Raw genomic sequence first — 14,998 nt, forward strand, 5'->3', positions numbered from 1 at the left:
TTTCATGAATTTAAAAGGCGAACCTGCCATGTTGGAAATATGTGTTTGAGAAGACACATTTTCCCCAAGCAAACGTGATTTTTTTGCACAAAATCATGTTTCAGTCTCAGTCTCCAAATTTGTATCATACTGGAAGTCTGTGGTTTGAATTGAGGAGAAGAGCCTATTTAAACCTGCGGTATGACTTGAATAGGACAGCCAACAAGCACAAACCGAAGGATCTGTAAAGATTATGTATGTCGGAAGATTCCTTCCAATTTGTTTCCCAAACTCCTAGAAAATTATAGGACACAGCTCAGGACTGTTCTCCTTGCAATGGGAGAGTACACAAAGCCCTGAAAACAAGGGTGCCTATAATGATTTTGGAAATACCTTTATTAATTTTATTCCTCATAAATAATGATTCCCTTTAATCATTAATTAAGGAAAATATTTTATACATGTAGGACAGTTACAATATCTCCCTACCTGTGGTGTTTGTTTTTCAAAGCCTTATTTGCACCCCTCTTTAACCAGGATGCCATCCATTTAGGAGGTAATTCTACAAAACGATGTATGTACCTTTGTCAAAGGGTGACATGCTGCCAGATAACCCAAACCAGATGTAGACATATGAAGCATCAGGTCATTTTTCTTCCTACAGTGGCCTACATGGACATCTCCTCCATCACTTGATCAAATTACATTACGGGATCACACATGAAACAGGGGAATCACGGGAAACAGGAAACACAGGAAACAGGGGAAACACAGGAAACAGAGGAAACACGGGATACAGAGGAAACACAGGAAACAGGGGAAACCGGGGAAACTGGGGAAACACAGGAAACAGGGGAACAGGGGAAACGGGAAACAGGAGAAACAGAGGAAACACGGGATACAGTGGAAACGGGGGAAACACAGGAAACAGGGGAAACAGGGGAAACAGGGGAAACAGGGGAACAGGGGAAACGGGAAACAGGGGAAACAGAGGATACACGGGATACAGGGGAAACGGGGGAAACGGGGGAAACGGGGGAAACACAGGAAACAGGGGAAACAGGGGAAACAGGGGAAACAGGGGAACAGGGGAAACGGGAAACAGGGGAAACAGGGGAACAGGGGAAACGGGAAACAGGGGAAACAGAGGAAACACGGGATACAGGGGAAACAGGGGAAACGAGAAACAGGGGAAACAGGGGAAACGGGAAACAGGGGAAACAGAGGAAACACGGGATACAGGGGAAACAGGGGAAACGAGAAACAGGGGAAACAGGGGAAACGGGATACAGGGGAAACGGGAGAAACGGGGGAAACAGAGGATAGGGTTTAAAATTTGGAAGGAACATTTATGGAATGAGAAAATACATTTCTCCAAGGGGCCCGGTCTGGAAACTTGTTTTTTGTCGAAGCGACAGTCTGTCCCACTCTAATACCACTTCCAGCAGCATCTGGTCTCCACTCTAGGCACCAACCAGCCCAGACCCTGCTTAGCTTCAGAGTTAAACCTGCAGTGGGATGCAGGGTGCTATGCTGCTGGCTATATTCCTGGATGGCAAATGGTGTTCTCCACCTTTCTCCTGCTCCTAGTATACCTGCTACCTTCATCAGAAACCCCTGCCTAAAAACAGAGTAAACTAAGCAATTGAGACTGTAATCCCAGCCCCAATCAGCAGAGGGAAGTATCCAACACACTACATCAAAAGGAGATCAGCAACAGGGTTCCTCAAAAAATACCTTTTCATTGCTCATAAAACACAAGAATATTCAGGAATAAAGACAATAATTAGTTTAATATAGGAAATCTGGTCCCAGTTATTTCCACGCATAAAATAAGACACGTGATGATTGTGTGATTGTGTACTAAGTTAATCAAGGTATGAAATAATATTTTTTTCTCATATAATACATTTATTTAGACCAAGTTTCTGACAATTTGCAGTCTACAAATACTTTTTGTAATCATTACAAATGTGTTCGGACCTCCTATCATCTTCCCTAACAAATCAATTGGCCAGTGGCCGAATCTATTAGCTTATCCTTTGCCAGAAAATCTGTCCTCTGCCAGGCTTCTGTCAGTGATCTGATCCAGAGGGACAGCTGCTGAACACAACAGTCACAGAAGAAGATATCATGAGTAACACAAACACAAGCACTGTTGATAAAAACAGCACTGGATGGACAGAGGTTACCCTGGGGGATAAAGATCATTCAATCACCACCAACTAGACTTAAAGCTTTTCAGTGTCCCATTGCATTTTACTTTACACCAGATCAGGTATTAATAAAACATTGCTGGCCTCTTTGAGTTACATGCACATGCACAGCATCAAAACACACGTTACAGTTTACATTGACTGTAACACATACAGTAAGTCAGCCTTGCCACATAGCCGCATACGTCGCGTGTCTGGAGACACCATGGTACTTTGTTCTAAGTTAAGTTCAGTTCTCTTTTGGGATGGGGTATCTTGGGTGTCTGTGAGGGCTGATGGGCTGACAGCCATGATTCTGTCCATTCTGGCCTTACCATCCTAGTATCACAGCTTAGAGGGCAGTTATTATGTCAGAATGGGGTGACTGATTTTCAGCTGTGCTGGAACATTAATGAAGAGGATTGCAGGTTAATCCCAAAATTGAATCCACATTGTCTTCTCAATCATGTACAGTGAGATTCATGGCGTGTCAAATGGTTGCTATGATACTTCGGAAAACATGCTTTTGGAAAGCGATCTGCCCCACCACGAAGGGCTCGCAAACTAAGCACTGTACTCTCAGGGACTAGGGTGGTTAAGTATTGTGATGAAGTCAAACATGTACAACTCCCGGCTAAGAACGTTGAACACAAATATGACACATTTTGTCACTTGGCAAAAAGCAGGCTAATTCGGTGATCGACCAATTTAAGTCCTGGGCCCATAGGAATCCAACACAGCCCATGTGAATCCCGATCCCATCCACCGTTTGGGGAAACACATAATCATTGACATGCCCCAGATTCTAGTTTAACACAGGTTCAGAGGTGCATTAACAAAGCAGGGGGCTTATTTTTGGAGGGGCTATCAACAACGCCCTGACAACTCTGCATTCTGAGTGACAGGACAAGTGTGCGTTTAGACCCTCCTCTCAAGCCGCCATTCTACTGGGTAAGCAGACACAGGTCTCTCAATCCCTCCTCTCCTTCCCACCAACCCCCACCCTTTATTTCAGTTCCCCCAGCCAGCCACCCTATCAGCGGAGCCCGTGCTTAGGGTCTGGGTTGACGTCTGTGTGTTTGTCCGTGAGAGAGAGAAGAGTGTGTGTGTGTGTGTCAAGGTGCTAGACTTGTGGGCTGAGAGAGCTCCAGGATAGTATAGATGAAGGAGAGCATGCAGAGCTCTCTGAGGGGGCCCTGACAACTATGGAGTAAACGCATTGAGGGCCCCCCAGAAAGATTGATTAACAGACAGAAACACTAAAGAGGGATCACACAATTATGGTGGCAGAAGAGGTTATAATCACCTTGTCCGGCGGACCACCATGGGGCTTTCGTCTCCAGGGGGGCGCGGAGCACCAGAAACCCCTTCAGGTGGCCAAGGTATGGCTTCAGAGGTCAGGGATATGCTAGGAGGGACGTTCTAAATTGTTGAAACAAAATGCCAGGTATTCATCGTATTCTGTGATATTTGCAGGATGTTAGTGGGATGTTACGTGTTGTTGAGTGGTTCAGATAGAATATGACCACTATTACGCTCCAGGGCCGAGAGGCCTGAGAATGAGTCATGTGTCTGTTCTGGAATGGATCTCGTCAGGAGACACGGGTATGATTGATAGAGCAGTTGAACTTTACTGCTTGCAATGTACGTAGCGTCCCCTCACTCATTCACTGCTATAGTTTCTACTTTAATGACCTTTTATATTAGCTGTTATATAGATCTGGAAGAACTTGTGTGTTTTCAGGCACAAAAAACAGGTCAAGTCTTAACAGTAGCTATAAAATACACATCAAGCAGATTTCTATAAAGAATTTGGTAATTATTAAGAAGTTTGACAGATTAGGCTCATTATTTGAATCTTTGGGATCATTGGCTTTCATTTGGCTGGTTCTCATTCAGTCACTGCACAAATTTATAAGAGGAAATTCAGTTCCGCAAAGCTACCTAAAATACGATTATAGACATCCCTTCACCTTGTCACATCTCCTGTTAAGTAACTTTACACCACTACCAAAGTATTTCTCTTGGATCTATTTTTGACCAATCTGAACATAAGTCATTTTCCTAGATTGGGTATTTTAGTGCATACAGTATTTGCTTTCACACACACAGACACACACACAACTGAAACCACATTTACTGAGTGTTGACTGAGCATAAATGCTTTCAAAGTGACTATTCTGGGTTGAGGTGTGGCTCACAGAGGTGTGTGTTACAGCACTGTAAAGAAATTGTGATGGTTATATTATTTGCCTGTGCTTTGTATATCCAGAGGTTTAAAACTGTCCACATAAACGTAACCTGATAGGAAGTTTCTACAGGAGTAACAGGTTATACAACCCCATTTCCAAAAACGTTGGGACGCTGCGCTGTTTTTGAAAAAATACATGCCCATTTTGAATGTGAGACCAGCAACATGTTTCAAAAAATTTGGGACAGGGGCATGTTGACCATATTTTCAGACAATACTGTATACATGATGCTGACATTTTTATAGAGCTGGATTAAAGTACCACTACAGTAAATAGGACTTTATGCTTCTGTTTTCTGGTGAACTCCACTACACTTGGGATTTGAACTGACAATCATCAGGTCTGTAGACACAATAGAGATCCTTCAAATATTAGCAAATATTAGCAATATTAGCATATTAGCACATATTAACACGTTTGATCGTGTTTTGGATTTTGGAGAACACTTTTGGGCACCACACGAAAACCATTTGATTTTTTTTATAAGCCTCTCTCAAGGAACACTGGTAATGTTAATATGTCCAATTTGGGTTCTGCTGCATACTTTACAGAAGAACCCTATGGTTAAAGAGCCCTTTAATACAGGGCCCAAAATTGAACACAGTTAACTGTAGAAGCCTCTCATGAACTGTGGAAGTGTTCTAGTAGTTGATGTCATTGTTGTGTTGATGAAGGTTGAGCACCTAATTTATTCACTCCTTGCTCTACAATCATTTTAAGAGCTTATGCCAGTGAACATTTTCATTATAAAAAGCTTACAGTCCATTTTCCTAGTAACTGCTGTATAGTAAATATTATAAAATTCACACTAAGATTGGCTGTTATGCTCTATAGCCGGATAGTGTGGCAGGAAGGTCCGTTATTTGTCAAATAAGAGCTTCAGGCTGTTTACTGACTTGATGGTGTTGCAGGAAGGTCAGTTTTTGCTATGCCTCAGTGCTGGTGAGAAAGCTCATCTGTGCTGTATGCTCACACAGTTGTCCCAACATAGCACATTTATCTCTGCTTTCTTATTGGCTCATGAAGGTCGTGTTGGTTGAAGTTTTCCACTAGACCAAAATTGAGCGAATTGTGTCTGGGAACAAAATGATCATAGATGACTGATGGTGTTGCAGGGAGTTCAGTTAGAAGTCAACAAGTCATCAAGAGGTTGGGGCTAGGTGAGGCTAGGTGAGGCTAGGTGAGGCTAGGTGAGGCTAGGTGAGGCTAGGTGAGGCTAGTCCCAAATGTTATCTCCAGAAAGAATACCTAGTTGTCAACGAATGTCAAACTTGTGAACTAAACATATAATGTTACTGGCAGCTAGTTGTAAGCATAAAGTATGTAAGGTTGCCTGCTACCGGGTCCTCCCTATTTATCACAAGCCCAACAGGAAACCACTAATGTTAGGCCTGAATATTGTACAGTGATTGGGTTTGACCCTGTATTCCCTGTCTCAGGTCCAACAATGAATATATCCAGACTATGTGTACTCACAATTGCCTGGCAGGATGCCATTCCCCTGGTCTGCTTATAGTAAGACCCTGGGCACAGAGGGAGGTGCATGGGGGCACATGGCTGGCATTTCCCTGTTGAAGTGGGTATAAGGGCTTCATTCCAGGCACAGCTTGTGAGCAATGTCTGCAGCATGTCCAATCTGTCAGGACAAGTCACCCAGACAAGACACTAAGAGCTGCTGTGTCATGTTCTCCATCCAGCATCACTTCTCAGGACAAAGAAGATATGACAGAGAGATAGAGGTTGCTGCTGGCGAACCTACCTACTCTAGTACCTATGACTGTGGATGATGTGTGGTCTCTTGTGTTGCAGGTACGTAAGCGCAGTAAGGCGTGTAGGGCCGGACTGAGGGAGGGGGATGAGCTGTTGTCCATCAACGAGCAGCTGTGTGGGTCACTGTCCCACGCCCAGGCAATGGCCATAATCGACAGCTCGCCGGGAATACTACACATCCGGGTTAAGAGGTCAGAGAGCAATCACAACTGCCATTGTTGTGTTTACCTGTCAGTAGAAAGACCCTGAGGTTAACATGTTTACCTGTAACGTTAGAATTAAATGCTACTCCGTTGTTAGTGAAGTGTCCATCATTAGTTAAGACTCTATTTTTCTGGAAGACTCCATCATTAGGGAAGATTCCATCATCAGGATAGACTCCATCACTAGATAATACTTCATCATTAGGATAGACCCCATCATTTAGACAGAATTCATTCGATGGTACTTATCAATCGTATAGACTCCATCTTTAAGTAAAACTCCATCATTAGGATAGACTCCATCTTTAAGACTCCATCATTAGTTAAGACTCCATCATTAGTTAAGTCTCCATCATTAGGATAGACTCCATCATTAGTTAAGACTCCATCATTAGTTAAGACTCCATCATTAGTTAAGTCTCCATCATTAGTTAAGACTCCATCATTAGTTAAGTCTCCATCATTAGTTAAGACTCCATCATTAGGATAGACTCCATCATTAGTTAAGACTCCATCATTAGTTAAGACTCCATCATTAGGATAGAGTCCATCATTAGTTAAGACTCCATCATTAGTTAAGACTCCTTCATTAGTTAAGACTCCATCATTAGTTAAGACTCCATCATTAGTTAAGACTCCATCATTAGTTAAGACTCCATCATTAGTTAAGTCTCCATCATTAGTTAAGACTCCATCATTAGTTAAGGCTCCATAAGGAGCCACCACCAGGGTAGTTTGATCCACCCTAGCAGAGTAACCATGTTGTGTTCCACAGGGCCCCAGCCGGCTTCCAGTCAGTGGTGCTGTTGACCCGTGCCCCTTCCCCTCGCATCGACAAAGAGTATCGAGCTGCCCTGCGCGCCATGTCCCCCCCCTCCAGACCCCACCACACAACCACTGTCAGGGAGGTGGGACATAGCAGGTCTTCCCTCTTGTCCCCCCTGGGGCGCAGTGGCCTGACCTCCCCCCAGGGCAGCGAGGCCTACTACGGGGAGACGGACAGCGACGCAGACGTGGCGGCTCATGAGAGGCAGAGACGGCAGAAGCGCAGAAGCCCCAGCAACTTACCTGGAAAAGCCTCCGGCAGAGGCTCCCCGGAGGGGGGGGAGACGTCTGAGTTCAGTGGCTATGACAGCGCTCCAGATGCCCGGGTCTACCCTGGTCCCCAGGGCCATGGGCTAACAGACAGCAGAGGAGAGGGGGAGGGCCTGCCAGGCGTGGCGCGCAGGGAAGTGATCTACCAACCTCCTCCAGGGATGTGGTCCTCCCAGACCTCCACGGAGACATCATCCATCATCTCCTCGGTCGAGGACCAGGGCCCAGGGCGGAACGGAGTAGTGGAGGAAGACAGTGGCTTTCAGGAGCCCTCCAATGTGGTCCCATTGGTGTCCCCTGAGAGGGCCAAGGAGGCCTTGCAACTGAGATCCCGTAGTCAGCTGGTGCCCATGGTGGGACCCATAGACACCCCAGTGGACGAGGAGCTCAGTGTCACCTACATGGATAAGGCCAAGCAAGCCAGTGAGTATCCGAATCATGGCCCAGAGGATGGGACCTGTTTCTGTGCAAACATTTTGGTCTGTCTCAGGTAAAGGCAGAGTGTTCCTCATGATACGGCAGTCTTTTCCTTTAAGAAAAGAGAGGAGGTCCCGTCTACGTAGAACACAGGCTATATTTGTCCCTTGAGTCAGCGGTCCTATAACCTGAGCAGGGAACGTATGAACTGAGAAAGGCATCTCCGCACAGCTGCTCCCTGAAATCAAGTCATCAAGACCTTCTAACCACTCTCACTTTCCTTTTCTGACCACTTTTTTTGCGGAGGTATCACGCTTTCCTCTATATACATTGTCACTCTATCCTTTATACAGTACCACTATTTATTCACAGTATCACTTTGTACTTTAAGTGGTATTACTCCATGCTTTATATACCATCTCACTGTCTTTTATATAGGACCATTTGTACATAGAATCACTCGGTCCTTCTCCAGTTCTCCAATTACATGCAATAACAATTTTCATACAATAACCAAGTAAGAGAACTGTATTTAAAGTAAACAAAATACAGTTTCATTCCTATACACACATGCTGTCTTTGGTCAGATAGTTAGGGACCAGTAGCTAATAATACTGAAGAAGAGTGCCCTCTGCTCTGACCAGCCTGTCAGAGCAAAGATTTAGCTGATGTACTGACCAGTGACCCGGGCTAACAGCTGAAGAATGCATGTTTGTGTACCAGCGATGAAGAGATGAGTGGTTAGATGATCCATCAGGGATGTTTCAAATAATCAGCTTATTCCAAGGTAACAAAGCAATGTTTGGTTTTAAGGCCTGCAATAGACAAATGCAATCAATCCATTATGTTGGTGTAGAAAAGCAACTACAACTTAAACGTCAAAAATAAATAAATAATTTCAAATTTTAACTCATTATGATAGAAGTTGTTTCTCATGTTTGAACTGATACCTTTGAGTTCGTCAATAAATAACATCCCTGGAAAGATGGATGGAAAATCTAGTTTTTTACAACAACAGGGAATCTGTTATCTACATTAGAGTGTGACCACTTAATGCTGTATGCCAATAATAAACCACTGACAAAATACATGTATACCAAAGATTAACAACCTTTCCACTTGTCAGTCTTAGCATCCAGGAAAGGGAGGGCTGTGGCTATTCAAAGATGTTGCTGTTTTAGGAACATAAAGAAATAAACTGACATTAATCCCTAAGTGTCCTTAATAAGAGTTTCATATTTACATATCATGTTAAAGGACATGTTAAATGACATCTACTTAGTTGGACACTCCATGACAAATGTTTAGAAATGTACAACTGCTGCTTAAAGTTATCCTGTGAAATGTGACTTAGCTGTTTATAGAACCTAACCTGATGTTGAGTTCTGAATTCAGATACTTTGACCTTTTATCATAAGGCCCAAATTTACTTCCCCAAAGTCAGGCGAATTTCTGGATTTCATTTTAAGTTCAGATGAAATGTAATTCCTATTCAAGAACAATGTATAACATTTCAAAAATATATATTTTTGAAACTGGATCTAAATGGCATTTACCGTAATTAATGTTACGGAAACAATAGCCAAATGTTGTTTCATACCCACCCTAAAACATTCTCTCATCCCCATCCAGAATTGAATCGAGGTGATACAATTCAAGACAAACAAGTTAAGGAGGCCAAAACCAAGTGCCGCTCTATTGCCTCACTCTTGACAGACGCCCCAAATCCGCACTCCAAGGGTGTGCTGATGTTCAAGAAGCGCCGGCAGCGCTCCAAGAAATACACGCTGACCAGCTTCGGCAGTGTGGATGAAGACATGCAGCAAGACTCCCAGGAAGAAGACGGTCTCTTCCCAGGAAGTGAGTCAGAGTTTGACGAGGACGGCTTCTCGGCCGCTCCTGACACCACTTGGGACAGTGACTACCTGGACGCGCTGGAGAAGAGGGCGGGGGGAGATCGAGGGGATGGAGCTGAAGACGCCCCCAGTCCTGGCCTGAGTGACATCTCTGGGAAGGGAGCCCAGCTGTTCGAGCAGCAGAGAAAGAGGGCAGCTGAACATGCCAAGAAGGTGGCGGCCACCCAGTCTCCGACGCCACTGCCGCCTCAGACCCAAACTCAAACACAGATCCAGGAGCATCCCCAGCCGTACCCACAGAGCCATCCACAGCCAGAGGCACGACAGCAGACGTGTCAGTCCCAGCAGCCTGTGACCTCCGGGGACAACACGGAAGAGGCTATGTCTGCAGCGGCAAGGCCTACAGCGCCAGTCAATGCTGCTTCCGCCGCCTACAGCATGGCTAATGGAGACGTAGCCTACTCTGCGGTAAGCACACCTCCAGCCGTGGCACCTAAAGTGTCCACCATGACCACTCACATGCCCCCGCCCCAAACGCCGTTGCCGGAACCCTCCGCCAGCTCTGTGCTCAACAGGACGGCCCGGCCGTTCAACCCAGCGTTTGTGACTAACCGAGCCGCCACCGCTCCGGTTGTGTTCCGCCCAGTTGTCGCCAAAAGGCCGCAGCGCCCGGCGACCTCCGTCTCGATCGTAGGACATCCCTTCCCTGCCTCTTCTATGCCTCCCAGCGGTAATCCTCCCTTCTCTCCTCCGTCGTCTGTGTCTGGAGGAGGGCTTTCCACCTCGGCCAATCATGCCCGTCCCGCCTTCTCCGTGGAAAGCCTGGCAGAGCCACCCATGCCCTCTGCCCCACAGGCTTCCTTCACGCCCATACCTCCACCTCCGGTCTCGTTTGCCAACGTGCCCTCAGTTCCACCTCCAACCCCGCACTCAAATGCACCCACAGGCCAAGCCCCCTTCATAGTGACCCAGTCAGCCCCAGCGCCCTTTGACCCCGTACCTCAACCTCAGATTTCTGTTGCCCACATGCCCCAATCTTCCCCCGCTGCCCCTGCACCTGTTCCCTTATCCCCCGTGTCCAAAGTCCCACCTTCCACTGGTGGTCGGACTGGCATCCTGCTAGAGGCTCGTCGGCGCAGTGGCAGAAGGCCCATGTTCCGGGTCCCTGATGACAAGAAAAACTCTCCCAATCCTGACCTGCTGAACATGGTGCAAAACTTGGACGACAGGCCGCGCCATAGAAATTATTCAGAGGGTATAACAGGCTATGAGGCAGGCGCAGAAGAGGAGGACCAGGGCGCTGAAGACGGCAGAGGGAAGATGCCTCCACCAGTGGCCCCCAAACCCAGGGTAATTCACGAGGCCCCCCAGATCCCTCAGGCTGAGGGGAAGGGGGCTCAGCTGTTTGCCCGCAGGCAGAGCCGCATGGACCGCTACGTGGTAGACACCCCACTGGAGACCGCCTACCAACAGGAGGTCACTCATCATGGGGTCGAGGCCCAGGATGCTCCCAACCCCATCACCTCACAGTGGAAGTTATCCCCCAACATCCGCGCCCCCCCACCCATTGGCTACAACCCGCTGCTGTCCCCCTCCTGTCCTGTGGGGCCACAGAGAGATACGGGCAAGTCTGATAAGGGGATCAGAGGAGGGCCAGCTTCTAAGAGGGAGGGAATCAAAGCTCTGGATTTCATGAGAAGGCAGCCTTACCAGCTCAACTCAGCCATGTTCAGGGGAAGTGTTGCCAACCTGTCAGCGATGCCATCCTATCAGGAGCAAAGGCAGCAGCAGGGAGGCTACGGGACTCTGATGGGCAGCACAATGACCCCTCCCAGGCAGATTCCAGTCAAGTCAGCTCGTGTTTATGAGATCAAACGCTTCTCCACCCCCACTCCCATGTCGGCGCCCAGCCTGGCCCCCACCGTGATCGCTCCTCGCTCAGCCACAACGCTGGGAGAACGCCTGACCCACTGCGATATGACCTCCCCGACCCCTGGTCCTCTCACGCCGCCACCCGCCCCAGCCCCTCATCCCACCCCTGCCCCTACCTATTCAGGGGTCCTGCCCGAGCTGCCCAGAATAAATGCCACCCCTGTCTCCCACCCAATCCCCATCCCTCACCCAGCACCCTATCCCGGAGTGTCTTACAGTGGGCTCCGAGGAGCCAAGCAGTTTCAGAGTGCCCCTGAGCTCAGTTTCCTTGCTAATCTCCCCCCACCCCTGAAGGTGAATGCCTTTCAGGCTCCCAAACCACGCTTCATTGCCACCAAAGTGGGTGTTCAGCCACGAGTATGGAGACCAGGTGCCATGTGAAATGTCACGGGAGACTTGTCTGTCCGTCTGTCTGTGAGAGAAATGGACACACCCCAGACCTACACAAAATTTTCTTCAACTAAACCATTAATTAATAAGCTTGATAATTGCTTGTTCAGCAACTAATATAATAATTCCCCAAATGTATATTGTTTGATTTTATAAACACTCACTAAATGAATGGTTGATGGCCGACTCATACACGGAATAAATATAAAGGGTATGTGGAAAAATATGGCCAAATATTTGATTTCCAAATACATTTTTAAAAAAAATACACTTTAAAAAAGAATACACTGACAATCAAAGCAAAATATAATTTGGACAAATTATTTGTTGTTATGTGTTTCACATCCTAAAATGCACCCTAGAATGTATTTTAAATCTACAATTAGTGGCCACTTTTTTAGGTACACATGCTTGTTAAGGAAAATAGCTAATCAGCGAATCATGTGGCCGCAGCTCAATATGTTAAGCATGCAGATGTTGTCATAAGGTTCAGTTGTTGTTCGACCACACATTAGAATGGGTAATACAGGTGATTAAAGGAACTTTGCTGTAATTGTTGGTGCCAGACGTGGTGGTTCCAGTATCTTATACACTTCAGACACTAGAGTTTACAGAGAAGCAGATGGGCTAAAGCGGATGGGTTACAGCACTCACACTGAGTTCCAATCTTGTCAATTAAGAACAGAATGATGAGGCTAAGGTGGGCACGCGACCACCAAAACTGGACATTTGAAAAATGGAACGACGTTGCCTGGTCTAACAAATCTCGAAGTCTGTTCAAACATTCAAATGATATGGTCATAATTTGGCTTAAAGTGCATGAATCCATGGATAGATCCATTCTTCCTTGTGGCAATATTTTACACAAGGAAGGCTGGTGGTGTAATGGTGTGGGGAATGTTTTCTGATTTGAATGCCATAGCATACCTAAGCATTACTCCTGATCTGTTTATGTCCACAGTCTATTCGTTTTGAAATGGATACTTCCATCAGGTCAGTGTGCCAAGTCTGAAAGCCCACATCATCTCAAGATGGTTCCACTAACATGACTGTGACTTCAGTCTACCGTCATGTTAGTGGAACCATCCCCAGATCTCAATCCAAAACCCCTTTGGGATTAGGTAGAATGGGAGATTTCAGCATATGAATAAATGGTGAAAAGATCTGCAGGGACTGTGTGATGCTCGTGAGTTAGTATGGACCAACATTGTTCCAGCACCTGATGGAATCCGTTAACAATTCAGGCCGTTTTAGAGGGAAAGGGGGTTCTGCATGATTCCTGATAGGTGTACCTAATAATGTGGCAACTTGGTGAATTTTTATTCCATATGGGAAAACTCCCATATTATTTTCAATCCTTTTGTTTGTGCCAGAGCGAAAATTAACTATTACTGTCACTAAGTACTATCTAATTCTACTTTAATCACATTCATATAGGTAATTACATTTGAAGCTTAGCTTTCTTCACTCACATGCTGTTGCTAAAATGTGTTTGTCTGTTGGGGGCATTTCAATAGTGGAATGTTCAACTAACACATACGCATGGGTATGCATACCCATTCTACATCAGTTTTTTTTTTGTCAGTATACTCTTTCTACACACTCTAAATAAGGTTTAAAACAAATGGAAGAGATAGAGTCTGAAGTACAGTCTGAATTATTCTTTGAAACTTGAAGTGTTGAAAATGAAATGTTGAACTGAAAATGATGGGTGGATGTCCGTTCGTAGAGAAACCGACTGCTCTCAGAAAAAATCTCTTTAGCCCTGTCTTCCCTTTCTGATGAGAACGCAGAGGAGGGAGAGTTGAGGCTAATGTAAGGAGTGGAGATCAAAAGGTGGTCACAGCAGCACTGATTCAATGTGAATTAGATGAGTCCCAGGCACCCTGACCCTTCACTCAAACAAAACCCCTGAAATGATTGTTTCTCATTAAATCTGGACAACTAGATTAGCTCTAATATTAAATAGCTTATCTAGGGAAAAAGTTCTATCAGACCTTTCTCCGTCCTGAATATTTGTGTTGGTGGTCAGATCCCTGACATCAAGTGGTCAGCAGGAAATGCTATCTGTTTTGGCCGAGCTCGTAGTCAACAGGTGTCTTGCTATCCTGCTCCTGCCTATTTGTGGAGCTGATTACACAGCCAACTGAATTGTACGAGCACATCAACCTAGCCCAAGCCAGACAAGTGTGCCCTTTCTGGATGTCACATTTCTATGTCACCACTCATATTGTATTAAAACAAATGACACTGATGATGGATGTGTATTTTTTTCTTTATTGTGAATGAATCAGATTTGTTGTCTGGTAAAGGTGTAGAAAAAGGGAGGCACTGGTTACCTTAGTGTTTAATGACATGAGACAGGCTGTGTACATGGAAGCAGCAGGGACATATGGTCCCTGCCAAATGATTTAAAGGGGTGTCTGATATGAACCCAGAGTCAAGGACCTCACTGGCATGTTAGCCTCTCATTAGAGGAGAATGTCCCAGTGAGCCATTAGAGTGAAACTTTAGTTTGGATATTTGTCAAGGATTTCCCACAGCCTATAGAAATGAAAAGAATGTGACTGGTCTGGATTCTGAGGGAGGAGAGTAGAGAGAGAGAGAGATAAAGAAGGGACAACAGACACCACCAGTGCCTCTCTGAGAAATGGAGATGATTAGGCAATGTACAAAATAGAAGACTTATGAATGAACTCCATTATAACGTTCATATAATTCTAACTCTGAAATCAGCAGATGGTATTGGACTGTAAATATATACACAGCTTTTTAATGTTGATGTGACCATGGTCAGGTTTATTCAAAAAGTAACACCAAATAAAAATGAATGAAAGATATGAAAGCCCATATTTGTTAGCCTGTACTTTGAAAGGTCCTTGGGTATGATCCCCATTCACTGACAGTGT

The 14,998-nt window shown here is 45.5% G+C and overlaps 1 protein-coding gene across 1 annotated transcript; it reads left to right on the forward strand.

Moving 5' to 3' along the window:
- Positions 1–3,232: 3,232 nt before the first annotated feature.
- Positions 3,233–14,344, forward strand: synpo2la (synaptopodin 2-like a). The gene is made up of 4 exons (XM_010863909.5): positions 3,233–3,556; positions 6,236–6,387; positions 7,175–7,917; positions 9,544–14,344. Exons 1-4 carry the CDS (start codon positions 3,455–3,457, stop codon positions 12,078–12,080), a joined length of 3,534 nt encoding a protein of 1,177 aa, XP_010862211.2. The 5' UTR covers positions 3,233–3,454; the 3' UTR covers positions 12,081–14,344.
- Positions 14,345–14,998: the final 654 nt, after the last annotated feature.

Source organism: Esox lucius, chromosome 6 (genome assembly GCF_011004845.1).
Source record: "Esox lucius isolate fEsoLuc1 chromosome 6, fEsoLuc1.pri, whole genome shotgun sequence".
Taxonomy (NCBI): Eukaryota; Metazoa; Chordata; class Actinopteri; order Esociformes; family Esocidae; genus Esox; species Esox lucius.

Coding starts and splice junctions, on each gene's coding strand:
- synpo2la (XM_010863909.5), top strand. CDS start 3,455: ATGGTGGCAGAAGAGGTTATAATCACCTTGTCCGGCGGACCACCATGG. Junction 3,557..6,235: donor AACCCCTTCAGGTGGCCAAG/GTATGGCTTCAG, acceptor CTTGTGTTGCAG/GTACGTAAGCGCAGTAAGGC. Junction 7,918..9,543: donor GGATAAGGCCAAGCAAGCCA/GTGAGTATCCGA, acceptor ATCCCCATCCAG/AATTGAATCGAGGTGATACA.